This window comes from Semicossyphus pulcher, unplaced genomic scaffold, assembly GCF_022749685.1.
Source record: "Semicossyphus pulcher isolate SPU_LCO1_2020_fin unplaced genomic scaffold, fSemPul1.0.p SCAF_7, whole genome shotgun sequence".
In the NCBI taxonomy this organism is placed as follows: Eukaryota; Metazoa; Chordata; class Actinopteri; order Labriformes; family Labridae; genus Semicossyphus; species Semicossyphus pulcher.
In genome coordinates, this window is record NW_027211748.1 from 5,415,487 (window position 1) to 5,431,030 (window position 15,544).

General features: G+C 41.2%; 1 protein-coding gene across 2 annotated transcripts in view; it reads left to right on the forward strand.

The window, feature by feature from the left end:
* The first annotated feature begins 5,487 nt into the window (after positions 1-5,487).
* Positions 5,488-15,544, forward strand: part of slc1a7a (solute carrier family 1 member 7a) — a 47,781-nt gene continuing 37,724 nt past the window's right edge. For both annotated transcript variants that reach the window (XM_069684464.1, XM_069684465.1), the window contains exon 1: positions 5,488-5,628. In XM_069684464.1, the coding sequence (XP_069540565.1) occupies positions 5,488-5,628 (141 nt within the window). The remainder of the gene's footprint in view (positions 5,629-15,544) is intronic.

The following is a 15,544-nucleotide window of genomic DNA, read 5'->3' on the forward strand; positions in this document are numbered from 1 at the left end:
CATTTTTACCCTTTACAGTTTTAGTCTAGTTTTAGTCGACGACAACTCAAAACATTTTAGTCCAGTTTTAGTCAAAACGTTTTCTCAGGTAGCCTATTATACGATTATTGATTATTCAATGATGTTGGAAATGCAGTACCCCTGTGTGCAATGGTCACAGCCAGAAGCAAGTAGTTTGTGACAGCTGCACACAGTGAGAAGAGAGAAGATGTTTGTGTGTGTACATATGCGTGGACAGTGTTATGGTCCCCGGACCTACTGAATGTTCTCTGTTCGTCCTCCATAGTCAAACAGACAGACGAACACACAAACAATGGATTTTGACATTTTTTGATACCTGATTGATTGATTGTTTTGTGAAGGTATTGGTAGGTCATGCATCCAAGGGTTAAACAGTCTGACTGAAGCAGATAGCCCGTGATCGCTCCTTTTAGTGCGAAAGAAGTGTCATGAAAACGCAGCTTTTCCTGTGAGCGCGCACAGAGCCTGAAGCAGACAGTCTGAGTGAACAGAGAAAGTTCATAACCACCTTTGTGATACCTGTTATTGTAACTGGGGCTTGAGGCTTTGTTGAGCCAGGTTACCTAAATAAAGCCTGGGTATGTTGAACCTGCTTCGTAGTACACCCCTCCGTTTTGCGTGCACGCTGTCACGTTGCCAGGCTGTAAGGCTGGGTCGGATTCAGAGGGATCTGCACACACACTTCAACCAATTCAACCAGTTACAGGAATTAAGTGCTTGCATTTTGACGGACTAATTAGACTCACAGTGTGTGTGATTTGAATGTTAGACGTACCACCACTAACATTTCAGTCCCATCTCGTCTCGTTAACAAAAAACAAAACATACGCGTCGTCAGAGTTTTTATGATCAAAGATCTATTTTTCGCTCATCGTCGTCTCGTCTTTGTCATGGAAAAAAAGCTTAATGAGGAACATTTATCGTCATAATTTTCATTTACAAAATGAACACTGGGAAGAACCTGTGATAAGGTCGCACTGTGAACCTTAAGAATACCCTGAATATTCTATTTTTAGTTGAATACAGCGGCAAGAAAAAATATTGGCTCCCATGTTTGCTGCACTCAACCATCCTTATTGCTTCAATCACTTCATGATCTCCTGCAGTCTTTGCTCTTTGAACAATATCACTCAGGTGATGGGAATATTGATGATTCCTCTGTAATGTAACACTCCTCATGATTACCTGTCAGTCCGTGGAGAGGAAAGACTCTAGGGTGCAATTACTGTAACAACTGGCTTTATACAAATTTGCTCTCCAGATAATCTCAGCACCTCGGCTGTATGTCATTTCGTATGTCGTTTCATGTGTAGTTCATCCACCGTGGTCATGTGTGTGTTGAAATCTTGGTTGAAATGTGTGTGAACAAGTTATAATAAGTCTGGGCTCGTGTAACAGGAGCGTCTGGCGAGTTAAACCCGACACACCCCTCGCAACATTGACATTTTGAAGAATCAGGTTTTGTCCCTCAGTCGGTACTGCCCTACCTGTTAATGTGAGGGCTGTACAGATCCAGTCAGACCTCCCAGAGTCCTCCCATATATATCATGTCCTGGTTATATTAAAAATGTTTGATATTCAGGATGTAATATGGGGAAGGTTACAGCAGCACTCTCCGACCACATCAGCTGATAAGAGAGAGGGAGGGAAAGGAGACAGAGCTGCTGATAGTGTTTCCAGGCGATGGTTAACATATTAGCCCCTGAGGCTGATATTAGCTAGAGTCCTGCTTTTGACAGAAAACGAACAGGTACAATCTCCCCTCCTGTTCTTACTGAAGTATGGACAACCTGTGAGCGGCACAGATCCTTCGTGTCGGCATATTAAACGGCAGAACAGCTTCTTGTGGTCTGAACCAGCACGGCTACGTAAAGTTCTATGGGCCTCATTCACCAACAAATCTGTGCTTAAACCGTGCGTCTGAATGTTTGAGATTCATCAATATGTTGTTACTTGAGTTTGTTCGTACTCTGCGAACAAATTTAGAACTTCCTCAGACCATGCGTACGCACAAATGATGAAGACAATGTAAACACACACCCTTATAACTTAATGCACGGCATATTCAAACTATTCATCTTATAAAAACCTTTAATAGACAACAACAATTACAACCGTGAATTAACTAATGCACTGTCCAAATTAAACTGTTAATTCTAATTAATTAATTGTTGCAATGAGCATTGCTACTTTCATTTGAATAAAATGTTTTTTTTGGATTGACTTGTACTCGTTAATTACAAAACAACACTTTAAATTATGAAATGAATGACCTTTAGGAGACGGTTCATGTTTGATATCATCACTTTCACCCTCAGTGCGTGGACAAATACCAGATATGAATGATTCAGTTATTGCAGCCAGTCTCTCACCCTGCACTGTCAGATCAGGTGCTCCTTGTCCTCCACCTGTTTCCTTCCTTTTTTTTCTGCTCAGCGATTCTTTTTTTAGCGTCCACCTTGATGTCGAACCACTTTTTTGTTTACCTGAGCCACTGTCCGAACCTCAGGACACACAGCATCTACAGCCTCAGTTATTGAAGCCCTTCAGAAAAGTGTGTTTCTTATTGCTTCCACCTCCGCTGTGCTGAAATTCTTTGGGGTTTTTTTCTCCCTTTAAGGTCATCTCTTGCTACTTGTTCTCTGCTGTTCCTCCTCTACTCGGGAACAGATCAGCTGCAGGATACGTATTGTCAACAGAGCTGTCAATCAACCTTTTTATAGCATCAAACAACTCAAAAATGAACATAATCACTATTTTAGATTTTATAGTTTGACTCATGTCCCATCTGTTAATATGGAGGAGACGGGCTTTATGAGCTATACTGCAGCCAGTCAGCAGGGGGCGATAGAGAGGGGTTGGCGAACAAGTTTGAGTTTATTTGTCATACGTGTCACAACACAACAAGTGACACACTATATAGGCTAACCCAGCAAAGCTAATCTGTACTGGGTTAATGTTAGCTAGCTTTAAATGCTAACATCAGATAGCATGTTAGAAAAGGTGAAAGTTAGAAAACAGACTTACCGAGTTCTGTCTGTCGTGGAGGCTGTTGCATTGCTCAAACGGCCCCTCCAATGTCTGGGGCTAATTACCTGGCAGCTGATTGAGGAGCGCATGGAGTCACACAGGGTTCAGTCATTGTTGGTGTACTTCCTCTCACCGGCAGTGTACATTTGCATGTTAGCTAGATATTTACTTTTTTCTAGCACATATACAACATTTGCATTTAGATATAAAATGTAGAATGTTATATATAAATGTGCGTGGTGTTAAATGTGTTACATCATGGTTTAAAACTATGGAGTCAGAGCACTTTGTGCTGGACTATCCTTCCTCCCTCTCTCCTTTATATTAAGCCTTTTCTCTTAGTGCTCTACAGTCAACAGAGGCTCAAAATGAATATGAAATTATGATAATGAAATCTATAAATAATCCAGCAGCAGGATCATATTATTCATGTTAATCATGTCCAACTTTGTGTCTTTACACTGTTTCAATATGAGGCCAGCTTGTTCCTGTCTGGGTCAAATTCACAGGAGAAGGTGAGAACGTGTCACCTTATTTTCAGTTCAGTTCAATCATACATGCAACAGCCCTGTGTTTCTGTCTGCCTCTCTCTGTCAGTAATGCTCCAGGAGATACTTTTAAACCATTCTGTATTTCATTGCCACTTTGATATTACACCTTTTATTGCACTACATGTTATATCTTATACCTCATATATACTGTATTATCTCATACTGCTAAAATGTTGCTGCTACTACCCACACATGTCACTTTAACTTGTCACTTACTCCTACTTGTATAATAGTAGTAACTTCCTCTTATTTTATTGTATTTATTTACTTGCTATTTGTCATTATGCTGCCCCAGCTAGATATGTTCTGTTCTAAGAACGTTCTGAGAATGTTACATGCGATGTTCTGGTAATGTTTTGAGCGGGAAGTTTTTATCTAGTTCCCAGAATGTTCCTTTTATTAGTCGGAGAACGTTCTCTGAAAACATGTTCAGAAAGTTGCAGTGAGAATGTTAAAATCACATTTCAGGAACGTTTTATAAATCACGTTCTGATATTTCAGGCCGTACTAACATCCTGAGAAGATCCTCAGCATGTTGCAGAAAACATGTTCTACCTTTGTTTTTATGTAACATTGAGAAAATGTTTTATAAAAGGCGTTCTGACGTCCCAGGCCTCAATAACATCCTGAGAATATCTTCACAATGTTGCAGTTAAAACGATTTGACTTCCTTTAAGTTTTGACGTCACGAGAACTTTATTTGATTGAAATGATAAACATCCTTAAAACGTTCTTTGAATATGAGATTAAAACGTTTTCTTCCAAACGTAATTAGAACGTGTAGATTATTTTAATGTTATGGCAACATTCCCTGCTAGCTGGGGCTGCAACGGCCGAACACCCGCAGACCTGTTGGAACGGATGAAGACACGGACTGATGACTGATTCTTTGAGCAGACACTCACATTGTACGACCCCCACATGTTCTCAGGACACTCAACCATGTGCTGGACTGCAGCCCACACAGAGTGTTAAAGCTCTGATTAATATTCACGACCTCGTGAGTGTGGAAGATGAATAAATTGCATTCAGAATAGTCTTGTGTGTGTGTGTGTGTGTGTGTGTGTGTGTGTGTGTCTGCCTGAGAACATGAATGATGAGTACTGTAATGACTCATGACTTTGTGTCTGACGTCACTGCACTCTGTGAAACTCACACACAGGTATCTAAAGAATATAAGCCCTGTCATTGTTTCCTGCTGTTTTCCTTCGTGCCTCTTGTTGTGCAGTTTTTTTTTCCTTTTGTGTGATCTGGAACAATCCTCCGTCCAATTGTTCAGAGAGCTCTCTAATCCCGCCTTAGATCTGAGTCGTGCAGCGCGGCCTAATAGGATCGTAGTATTAACCCTGATGACAATACCGCCAGCTGTCGCAGAGCCCCCTGTTGGCCACCAGCAGGAAGAGGCAGAGAGGGAGGTGAGTGACGGAGAGAGGGACAGACACTGACAGACGGTGACGGACGCAGATGGAGTGTGTGTGTGATGCTCCTCGTCTCATTTGGAATAACACGGGAAGGAAGGAAGCAGCTTGGAACTCCTGAAGTGCTTTATTTGTGGACGACTACCTCTTTTATTTCGCTGTCACTCCCCTCTTTGAACTAAACCACAACTTTTTTTTCTTCTTTTAACTTTTTATTTAGTCCCCTCTCTCTCTCTACCGTCCCGCCTTCTCCATCAGTCGACCTTTATCTCCATCGGCCCACCTGCTGCGTCCGCACTGTGCCGTTTCCTCCAGTGTGGTGGTGGCTGTCGAACCTGTGCTGGCTCTAAATGGCTGAGTAGTTGGTAAAAGGGGGTGGGGGGCTTGCTCTGGTGGTTTTCTCTGAGGGAGGGGGGGTCTGAGAAGTTGCAGTCAGGACCAGGCGGAGGAGGAGGTGGTGGAGGAGGATGGCGGTGGCTCTGGAAGAAGTGTGGGGGCGGGTGAAGAATGTCTGCAAGCAGAACGGACTGCTCATCCTGTCCGTGCTGGCCGTGGTCATCGGCTGCCTGCTGGGCTTCTTCCTCAGGGGGAAGCATCTCTCCGAGCAGGTCAGTCGGTTGGTGATTGTGACCCCTGGTTTCCCCTCACACTACCCCCCACCTGCCCGCCCACCTGCTGGCCTCATTTCCCCCCCAGCCCTCAAGTGTACATGTGTAACCTCCTGTCTCCTCCTTAAATGCCAAGACGGATTCAGGCACCAAAACTGCTAATGCAGGAGATTACCCAGTTCCCTGCTCTCTCCATCTGCGTCTTTCCCTGCACTCCATGTGCTATACTCTAACATTTCCACAGTCACACACACACACATGCACTGCTAACCTTGTGAGGGCACTGCAGTCCCCCAACACACCCAAATACAGGAGCTTTAATGTTTTATAAAAGTTAATTTCCTTGCAAAATGACGTGTCATTTTAAAGCTCGGTTCGGGCTTTTCTCCCCAGTTTTAGCGAATAAAATCTGCTACACAAAACTTCCTTTACTGAAGCACAACCGAAGATCATCATGGTCATCCGGCTAAAAGAAATGAGCATTAAAAACAGGTGATTTTACCATGTCATCTACTTTACACAGAAACCAAAGTCTGTCCTCCTTTTGAAACCAGATACATTTGTAACTACATCCATAACATACCGGCTTCATAACCCCGACCTTTGCCCTCACTTGGACCTTCACATACTTCTAATTTTAACTTTAAACCTCTTCAAAGTGAAGCACATTTGGCACAATGTGCGTCCCATAATTGAGACACTTAAAGTCCTCATCATTGGATCGAAATTATAGTAATCACCCTCGATAACACACATTCATTCACCATTAAAGTAAAGGACAATATAATGACAGTAATAATTGTGCTTCGGACAGACAGAATGAAGAAATGTCTCAGCGCATAGCTCGTCAATTTCTCTCAAATTACCGTCACAGAGATCTTTTTGTTGCTGCCAAAGTGGAATAATAAACAAGCCTGTCAGGGGTCAGCTGTTTGTAGACGGCAGATCAAGAGAAAGACACTTCATGAGGAGGGAAAGTCTAATGCACTGAAGTTCAGACAGTTTTTTCTGTCTCAGGCACATTGTAATGACTCAAGGCATCCTCAAAAGAAAGGACATCATTGTGATTTTGTTGTTGTTGTTGTTCAAACTATGAAACTGTCTCATCAGCTGCTCAGATTTCCCGCAGCTTCTCATCTGCGTCCATGCAAAGGGATTGCTGGAGGGGAGATTAGTTGTCAATCACTCACAGAGACGTCAAGTCGGCAGCATACAATTTGTGTTCACTTATATAATTCACACAAGATAGAGCAGACAGGAAGTGGAATTACACAGCTGGGATTCAAGGAAGAGGAAGCTGATGATAAAAGAAACACATTTTAGTGGAGAACTGGGCGAGTGTTTCTCTGAGAGCTTTTTGTTTAAGATTATTCTGACAAATCAAAAACTGTTACAAAATTTGAAAACTGAAATGGATTTAAAGTTATAATCTCAAGATCTCAGTTTGGTTCTCTTTGGCAGCACCTATGGCGATAAACGGTAACTGTGGGAGCACACTTCCACACTTCACTTTTCAGACTGTTTGCTTCATCTGAGCGTCGAGTTTGTTTCTTTTTCTTTGGATTTTCACTTATTTTTGAAGTTGTATCTGTAGTCATCCATCTTTTCTTTGTTTGTTCAGCCATAGTAGATTACTGTTTACTCGCAACACTTGCAGAGACCGGAAAAGCAGCCGCTTAGCTCCGCCTACCCTCTCTGGCAGACCAACCACTGCTGGCTAATGGAAAACATGTCACTAACTGGGCGCCGCTTGTGATTTTCTCCGCGAATGTCACCACAGACACCCAGTCTGAGCCTATGGCCCACTGATGAAAGCCTTTGCATTTGCAGTATTACAGTCACCATTGTGTTACCTCATTCAGTGATAGATAGTGACTTAACAGACATTTATTTAAAAGAAAATCTTCGAGATGATATCTTTAAAATGGAATTGCATGATGACCTTTTTTTTTACCATTGGAGCTATAGTGTGTGTGTGTGTGTGAGTGCTTTTTTAAACATGATGTAAGACACGTGTCGGCATTACGATCCTGTTTGACTCCAGTAAGAGACAGATCAAACAAAATCTCCTGCAGGGCACACACTTCTGAAGTGCCAAAACTCTGCACTAATAACTGCTGCTGACGTCTGTTTAACATGGAGCACACGTCTCCTTTAGGTCGCTGTGCATGTGTGTTACTTATACAAGAGGAGAATTTTAACAAGCTAAATCACTTTGTCCTACATGGCCTGGTAACATACTGCAGGTAAAATGCACAGATTTGAGTGTGAGTGTAGAAATAATGTTGAAGAAGTCTATCCTGTTTATTGTTTATAACAACCTCCTGGTCGGGCTCACTGAGGCCACAGAATCAACTGCGCTGAATGCATCATATTGAGCTGGTCAAATGCCTCACGTGAATTCGTAATCATAATCTCGTTTAACCACATTTTACGGTAAGAGTGGAACATTAAATAATATCTGATCATGCAGCTGCAGGCGAATAATCAGTGTAACCTCAGTTAATAGAGTCGTGCTCCACATGAGAGACTTTGCTCATGCTGGACTTAATTCTAAGGAGGAAACAACCTGAGACTTTAACAATGGTGAGTCTGGTTTTAAAGTGAGTCAGAGTGGAAATAAGAACTGGGCACCTGATGTAAACAAAGGAAAGCAACATGGAACATGCAGCGCAAAAGATAACATGGTACATTGACTGCACTTAGGGGTAGACGGTAGCTCAGTCTGCAGGGACTTGGCTTGGGAACCAGGAGGGTGGCCGGTTCGAATCCCAGTACAGTCTCGGCAAGGCCACTAATTGGTACAGACCAAGCATGGAAAGTGGAGCTGGTAGCTGGAGAGGTGTTGATCATTTCCTGGGCACTGTCTAGGCAAGGCACTAGATCCCCAACTGCTCAGGGCCTTGTACAGCCCCCTCACTCCATTCATGCATGTCCTGTGTGTATTTGCGGCCTGTGCGTGTGTGTTGAACTTCTTAATAAAGTATGTCTTCTTCTTCTTATATCGAGCCTTTCTCATCTTCTGACCACTCAAAGCGCTGTGCACTACATGTCATATTCACACACACACACACACACACACACACACACACACACACACACACACACACACACACACACACACACACACATTGACTCACTAATTAAGCACCATGCAAAGCTCCACACTAATCAGTTAATCATTCACACACAGGAGGAGCTTGGGATCAAACCGCTAACCTTCTGTTTGGAGGGCGTCCCACTCTGCCTCTGAGTCACAGCGGCCCCTACATAAAGCAGTGACTTAATATGGCTTGCTTTAGGACGCAGGTTTAGCTCAGGTCCTCAGTACCGCGTGTCATCCCCACTCTCTCTTCCCCTGTTTCAGACACTATCCACTGTTACTCTCTCTCTAAATAAAGGCATAAAGGACCGGAGAAAATATGGCTTGCTGTGCGTGTTTAATGTCTGTCAATATTAGTCTGTTTAGGTTGTGCAAAGACACAACTTTACCATTATGTTGAATATATAATCTAGAAATATATAGATGAATAGATTGATAGATTGGGGGGGTTAGGGTTGAGGTTAGGGTACTTCAAACATCAAACATTATTAAATCCCCTGCGTTTTCAGGCATTAAAAATAACTCTATAGAAATAATCAATCTTGTCGCTGATGGTCTGGTTTGCTTTTGTAGGTCATATATAATCATCAGAATTAGTTTCAGTCTGTTTCATAACCAGCAAAAAAGTCCTCACAGGATGTAATTATGTCATTTGAAAAAATAACACTGATAACAAGTATCAGATTCAGCACGAAAAATAAGATGTTAAAAGTAAATAAAACCAGCAACACAGTAAAGAGCAACAGGAAATCAGGAGGTAACGTCAGACTCGATGATAATCAGGAGGAAATATATTTATAATAATACGATGTATATTTGATCAAAGTAATCAGTAGAAAAACACTAAGCAGCTCCAGAGTGCCTGTTTTCTGCCCGTCACAGAGGGTTAAGAAAGGTGAAATAGAAGCATCGCACAGATTAGTCAGACTGTGTTTTTTCCATTGAGAAGCAAATCTCCTCTCTGTGCCTGTCACAAACACAGAGCCAGACAATCTGCCCTCACTCAGTCTGCCAGGATGAGTTTTACTCAGAGAGACGAAAGAAAACAGACTTATAGCTGCTTCTCAACAATCCTGACCTCCGCGGCCTTAAAGTGAAAAGTCACCACCAGTGAAAAAAATTGCTTCTAATATTGTTTTATTTAATGTGAGGTCACACATGGAGAGGGATTCAATCCGTTGAGGAGAGCAGAGTAATTGAATTTTAAGAAGACGCACTCTGCTGCTTCCTTACACCAGAAATAGATTTGAGGTCTTAGTGGAGAATGAAGAGGGTGGAGGTGGATTAGAGGCGACTGTGTGGCAGCTGGTCAGATGACAGAGAAGCAGAGGTGAGGACAGACATGCTCACACTGTTTATGCTGCAGACTGTATGTAAGAAGTGCACGTAACCTCTTGGTTTCAGAAGTGAAGCCAGTGTGACAGTGCCTTAAACCAGCATTCTTTCTAATGGCCAGCAGGGGGCGAATCCACTGATAGCAAAAAGAAGTCAGATCATATGAAACCAGTTGGGAAAATCATCCTACTTCTGTAATTTTTTATATTAGTAATGTTTTCCTAATAATTTTATGGTCTCAATCACTAGTTTTGCGTCTTCTTCTGGGCTAACGCGTTACAAAGTTATCCGTTAGAGTACTCTGATTGCTTAAGTGTTGTAACGATTAACGGGTAATTCAAGTAAATCCGTGACTGGAGCCGTGTTTTCCTTTTGTGGCCACAAAAACAAAATCCCTGAATTCTCTGTTTCGCTCCTGTTTCATGGCAGGTAGCTCCAGCAGAAGGTAAACACAGCTGTGTCAGTGCGCATGCGTAGCCAGCTAATTCAACTAGCGAGATGGCAAAGAGGACAGCATTTACCTTGTGTAAATATTCACGTTATTTAGAATTTTTGGGCGAAAGGGACAAGAACAACATGATGGTGAAATGTAAGCTGGGGCTGGAGGATAAGAGCTGTGAATAGCTCTACTTCTGAAGAAGCATCTGAAGCTAAACACAGCTCCACAACACTGGTGTGACTAAGAGCCTGTGTTGTATTTTGTCATGGAAACACTGTCACATTGTTAGCATAATAAATAGATACAGAGTTTCAGATTATGGGCCATAAACAAGGCTGTGCAATGACGGTAGAGTCAATACATTTGAAGGTAGACATACAGTAAGCTACACGCCATCCTGACGTCATAAAACCTACATGCGTAACAAGTCACAAAGGGGGCAACATTTTTGATAATGCAAAAGTAACCTCACACGTTACCTTTCTCAGTAGGTACGTAACAAGTAACTTTTTAATGGCAGTAATCTTGTAATGCAACACGTTATTATTGCATAAAAATGCAGGACCAGATTTTGGTACAGGAAGTTAACTGGTTTCCATTTGTAGCACGTTTGTAGTCCGAGTAATATTGACCAATCACGTATCAGCAGGCTTTGGTTGGATCCATGTGGAGAGCAAAAGGGGCAGAACGCAATCCCGGCTCCCATCAGCGGTCATCTGACGACAATTAAGCTTCTTATTCATTTCTAAGTGCCAGTACAGCTAACAATCTGTTCTTAAACGTATCTCGTAACTCCATTCTCACTTCTCCAGTTGCTAGTTGGACTGTAAACAATTCAGCACACGCAAAAGAAAGTCTTTGCCGGTATTCTTCACTGACTGCTGTCTACACCAGAAGCCCTGGAAAGTTGGCCATCCTTCCCAGAAGCTATTTAGTCGTCAGACTATAGCCGATGGGTTCTGAGTTTGGGGTGTGGCTACCTGGGATTGACAAGTTGCAACCAAAGCAGCATGTCAACCAGGACAGAGATGTTACAATGCGTGTCCAGCCAAGGAACAATTATTTGAATAGCACTCATCCGGTCATTCAAAGTCCTTCATATGAGTCATTGAGGATGCAGAATAAACAAGGTACACAGAATAAAATCAGTAAAACGGAAGAATACTTTTTTTTTTTCTTTTACATCTTTTAAAAGAGGGCTGTTGAAATCATCTGAAAGCAGAGTTTCTATTCTATTCAGAGCACAACAACCATAACCTTCACCATATGCCACATCACTGTAGCTAAGTGCTTGGCTTCAGTTGCTTCCCCTTCAGCTCTGGCAAACCAGTAATTGCTGGTTGACGTAAGACGTATCACACTGACCAACATTAAGAACTCCAGTATTCTGATAGAGAGAGATTAACCTGGTGGTGATAAGCTTAGTCAGCATTGTGTCAACTCATCTGGCAGAAGCTCCAATGTAACAGACACTCATTTGAATGTTTAAGTCCTGGCGAGTTTCTGGTGAAGATTAGAGTTCAATGACAACCAATCAGAAATGAGAAGACATAAATACAGCATGTTTCCAGAAATAATTATAAACATTGTATGAGTATTTATGGGTGGATTATTTCTTAAATGACCAGCTTTCCTGCAGCACAAAGTACATTTTTGCTTCTGCACTTTTGCTTCAGCTGATTTCCTTAAGTTAAACATGAATCTCGCCTCTGTCACCCTGCTGCTCTTAATAAATGTTCTCAGCAGTGTCACGCACATCGCTCACACAGACCAGGATTTAATATAAGACATGCTTCATGCATTTATGTGCCTATTTATACACAAATTCCATGTACATAGTGTGCTTGTGTACACTTAACGTCCCATAGAAACAGACAGTGTGTTTGGTCCATTGTTAGCAGATGTCAGAGACAGATTGTCCCTCCTGCATGGTAATCTATAGCAGCTGCCATGTTAGTAACAAGTTTGTAATCAAATATTCAAAATCAAGGAACTTATAGTACTAGCTCTTTTCTTTTTTTATTACTACTGCACCTTTTAAGTGTTTGCATGAGTTTGTGTTTTTGACCGTGTTACATAAGGTTATTATTAATACAACAGGTAATAGTGGGTGCATTTTCGACAGAGTGTAATGAAAGCATTTTACTTATTTGCTTTTGAAAAGCACTCAACAGCTAAATGCAATCCTTTGTTTTCTGCGAAAAGAACAAAATCTGTAATGATAATAGGACGGTCGTTCTCTGTCCATGGTGCTGAAATTTGCACCAAAATTCATTAGATAAAAAATGTTTTCACTGCTCAAGTCAAACATTAAACACATACATTAGGCATTGGAAATGAAATGAAATGAAGCCCCTCCTGCAGAACAGACTGACCATGTTCACAGACTGAAATGAACAGCACAAAACAAAAGCACTTCCGCCCCCCCTTCACACAAACTCACTCAGCCACTTGGCGTAAAAGCTCTAGCGCTCGGAAACAGAATCAAAAGGCTTTTATTGCTCCATCATCTCACTGCACAGATGTGCTATACTTCAATTTCATCTTTTATTTTCCTCTCTTTAACAGTGTTTTGTTTTCCTGTTTATCCTCCTAATGTTGTACTGCTATCAGGAAATGTTGAAGGCAGTTTTTTTTTTCTTTGTTGTTGTTATAAATCAACAATTTCTTTGCTTCCAGCCAACTTACTGTTTAGAGGCAAAGGTTAACATCCAGTTAGTCCATTGACTTGATTAGGTCGCCTGTCCCCAGGCATCAAGATCTTGTTTGGAAAACTTCTGATAAACCATCAATTGATTTTCTTGGCTGCAAAGCTGTTTGTGTTTGTTATCTTTTTTTGGTTGGGGTTTTTGCTTGTCAATTTGTTTCTTGCTCTTGACATATTACCATCTTGAAGTCTGTTTGGTGAATGTTTTGGCTGTTTTACACATCTGGTAACACAGAGCGACATTAGCATTAAATTTGGATTCATCACATCATCCAGAATCCTTTCTTTCCTTTTAGCCCTGTTTTGGTCTCCACCACCTTGTTGGCTCTTTAGCATCTAGATGTTCCACTTTGTTCACCAGATCAGTTGTATGGTGCTCTTCAGGAAGCACACGTTGGAGGGCTACAACCTCTGGATGAGCAGACACATAAACCCACCTTCTGCAGTAATCTAACACTCAATCTTAAGTCTGCTTACGAATCTTTGGAAGTGCAACATGAAACGGTTGTATAGAACCTTTTATGGCCCAGGTAGGAGCTGTTATCAAAGCCTGATACATTTCCTTAAGTGATGTCACTTGAGACCCTGTTGTCTGAGATATAAGACTACAAGTTTCAGAATTTAAAAGAGTATGTGGGTGTGGAGTTGGAGTGTATTTCCAAGATCATTGTTGGCTCACTTCTGCTTCAGGTTAGCAGCTCCAGGTTGTATTAGCTGCTGCTAGCTGCCATTAGCACATTTGGATTACTACCAAAGACTCACTTACAGAGTCCTGAAATGAACTGCTTGATAAAATGTAGACTTTTTTGCCTTACAATGTCATTTTGGGATTGGACTGTTTTTCTCATATGAGCATTTAAGGGACTTCTACATTGGCTGCTCAAAATCAAACCCATATGACAAGAGAATGACAATGCAGGCACTGTGTGGGCCTAACTGATCATGGGAATGTGGTGGTTTCATATATAGATAACAATATAGAAAAGGCTGCAACATGCAGGACTATCAGAGAAGAAAGCCTCTGTGGCAGTGAGACCTCCACCATGAATACAGATGAGGACACACAGATAACACTGAGTACAATGAACACATTCACCTGTGCTGTGCATCTAATAGTCGGCTCATAGCTGCTTTTGTTTCGAGTTATTTCAATGCAGTTATATAATCTGATAACACTGCCTATATTTTTACCCACCAGGTTTCTTACAAAAGACTTACAAAAACTGTTCTATTGAAATTAAGAATATGTGTCAAAATAAAATGCAGGTAGTAGTTTCTGTCTATACATATGTAACGAAGTTGACATGGCTGCACCATGGTGCAGTACTTAGCGCTGACACTTCACAGCTAGACGGTCTCTAGTTTGCAACATGGTCACCCATGTATGAAGTTGAAAGACTGTGTTGACAAAAGAAGAGAATTCTATGGCAACTGAACTGTAAGGATTTAAGTACAACCTATTTATTGCCAAGTTAATTTGACTAGGACTAGGTTTCTTTGTTTTGAATCAATTAAAATTTATCTTAACTTATCTTCTCAAATTCAGTCAACTTAAACTTACCCCTGGACACTTACTTCTTTCAATTTCAAACAACCAGTTTTTTTTTTACAGTGTAATTCACAGAAGTGACAAAACTAACAGAGAACCTATGAAGCTGTATTAGACAATTACCTCTGGTATTTGGGCATCCTGAGGCCTTAAACCTTGAATTTTACCACTGCAGAAGTAAGATTTAAAGAGATAACACAGGACTGCTCACTTAAATAACTATTGGACCAAATAAGACCAACTATAAGATATTAATCTTAATCTATAATTTTTCCCATACTAGCATTGTGACTCTATGCATGAAAATGTCATTTGGTCCAAGACTTTGGTCTACACTGAACATTTCAACAACTGTTGGGTGGAGGCCATTTAATTTTTTCCAGACATTAATGATGTTCGTACTAATTAGCAAATGTTAGCATGCTAAAACACACTACTAAGATAAATAATAAGACCATTTTCTCAACCACTTTCATTGACATGCCAAAAGCACAAATTCATTACCGAAAGGCAACAAACATTATCGACCGGAAACTGTAAAAACTAAAGTTTGAGGTATTTTAAAAATGATGAAAAAACAAAGACATCCCTTTCAACTCTGGGTGACTCATTCTGCAACAAAGCTAAAAGCAGCTTTGAATTAAGAGCTGGAGGCCAGTGCCAGATGACAAAGTGGTCTGTGTGGCTAATAGCCTTTTGAATGATCTAACCTTTTTTTTCATTAATGGCAAGGTCATTTATGCTTTTAATAATAATTAAAAAAAGTCGATTGCAAACCTAAAG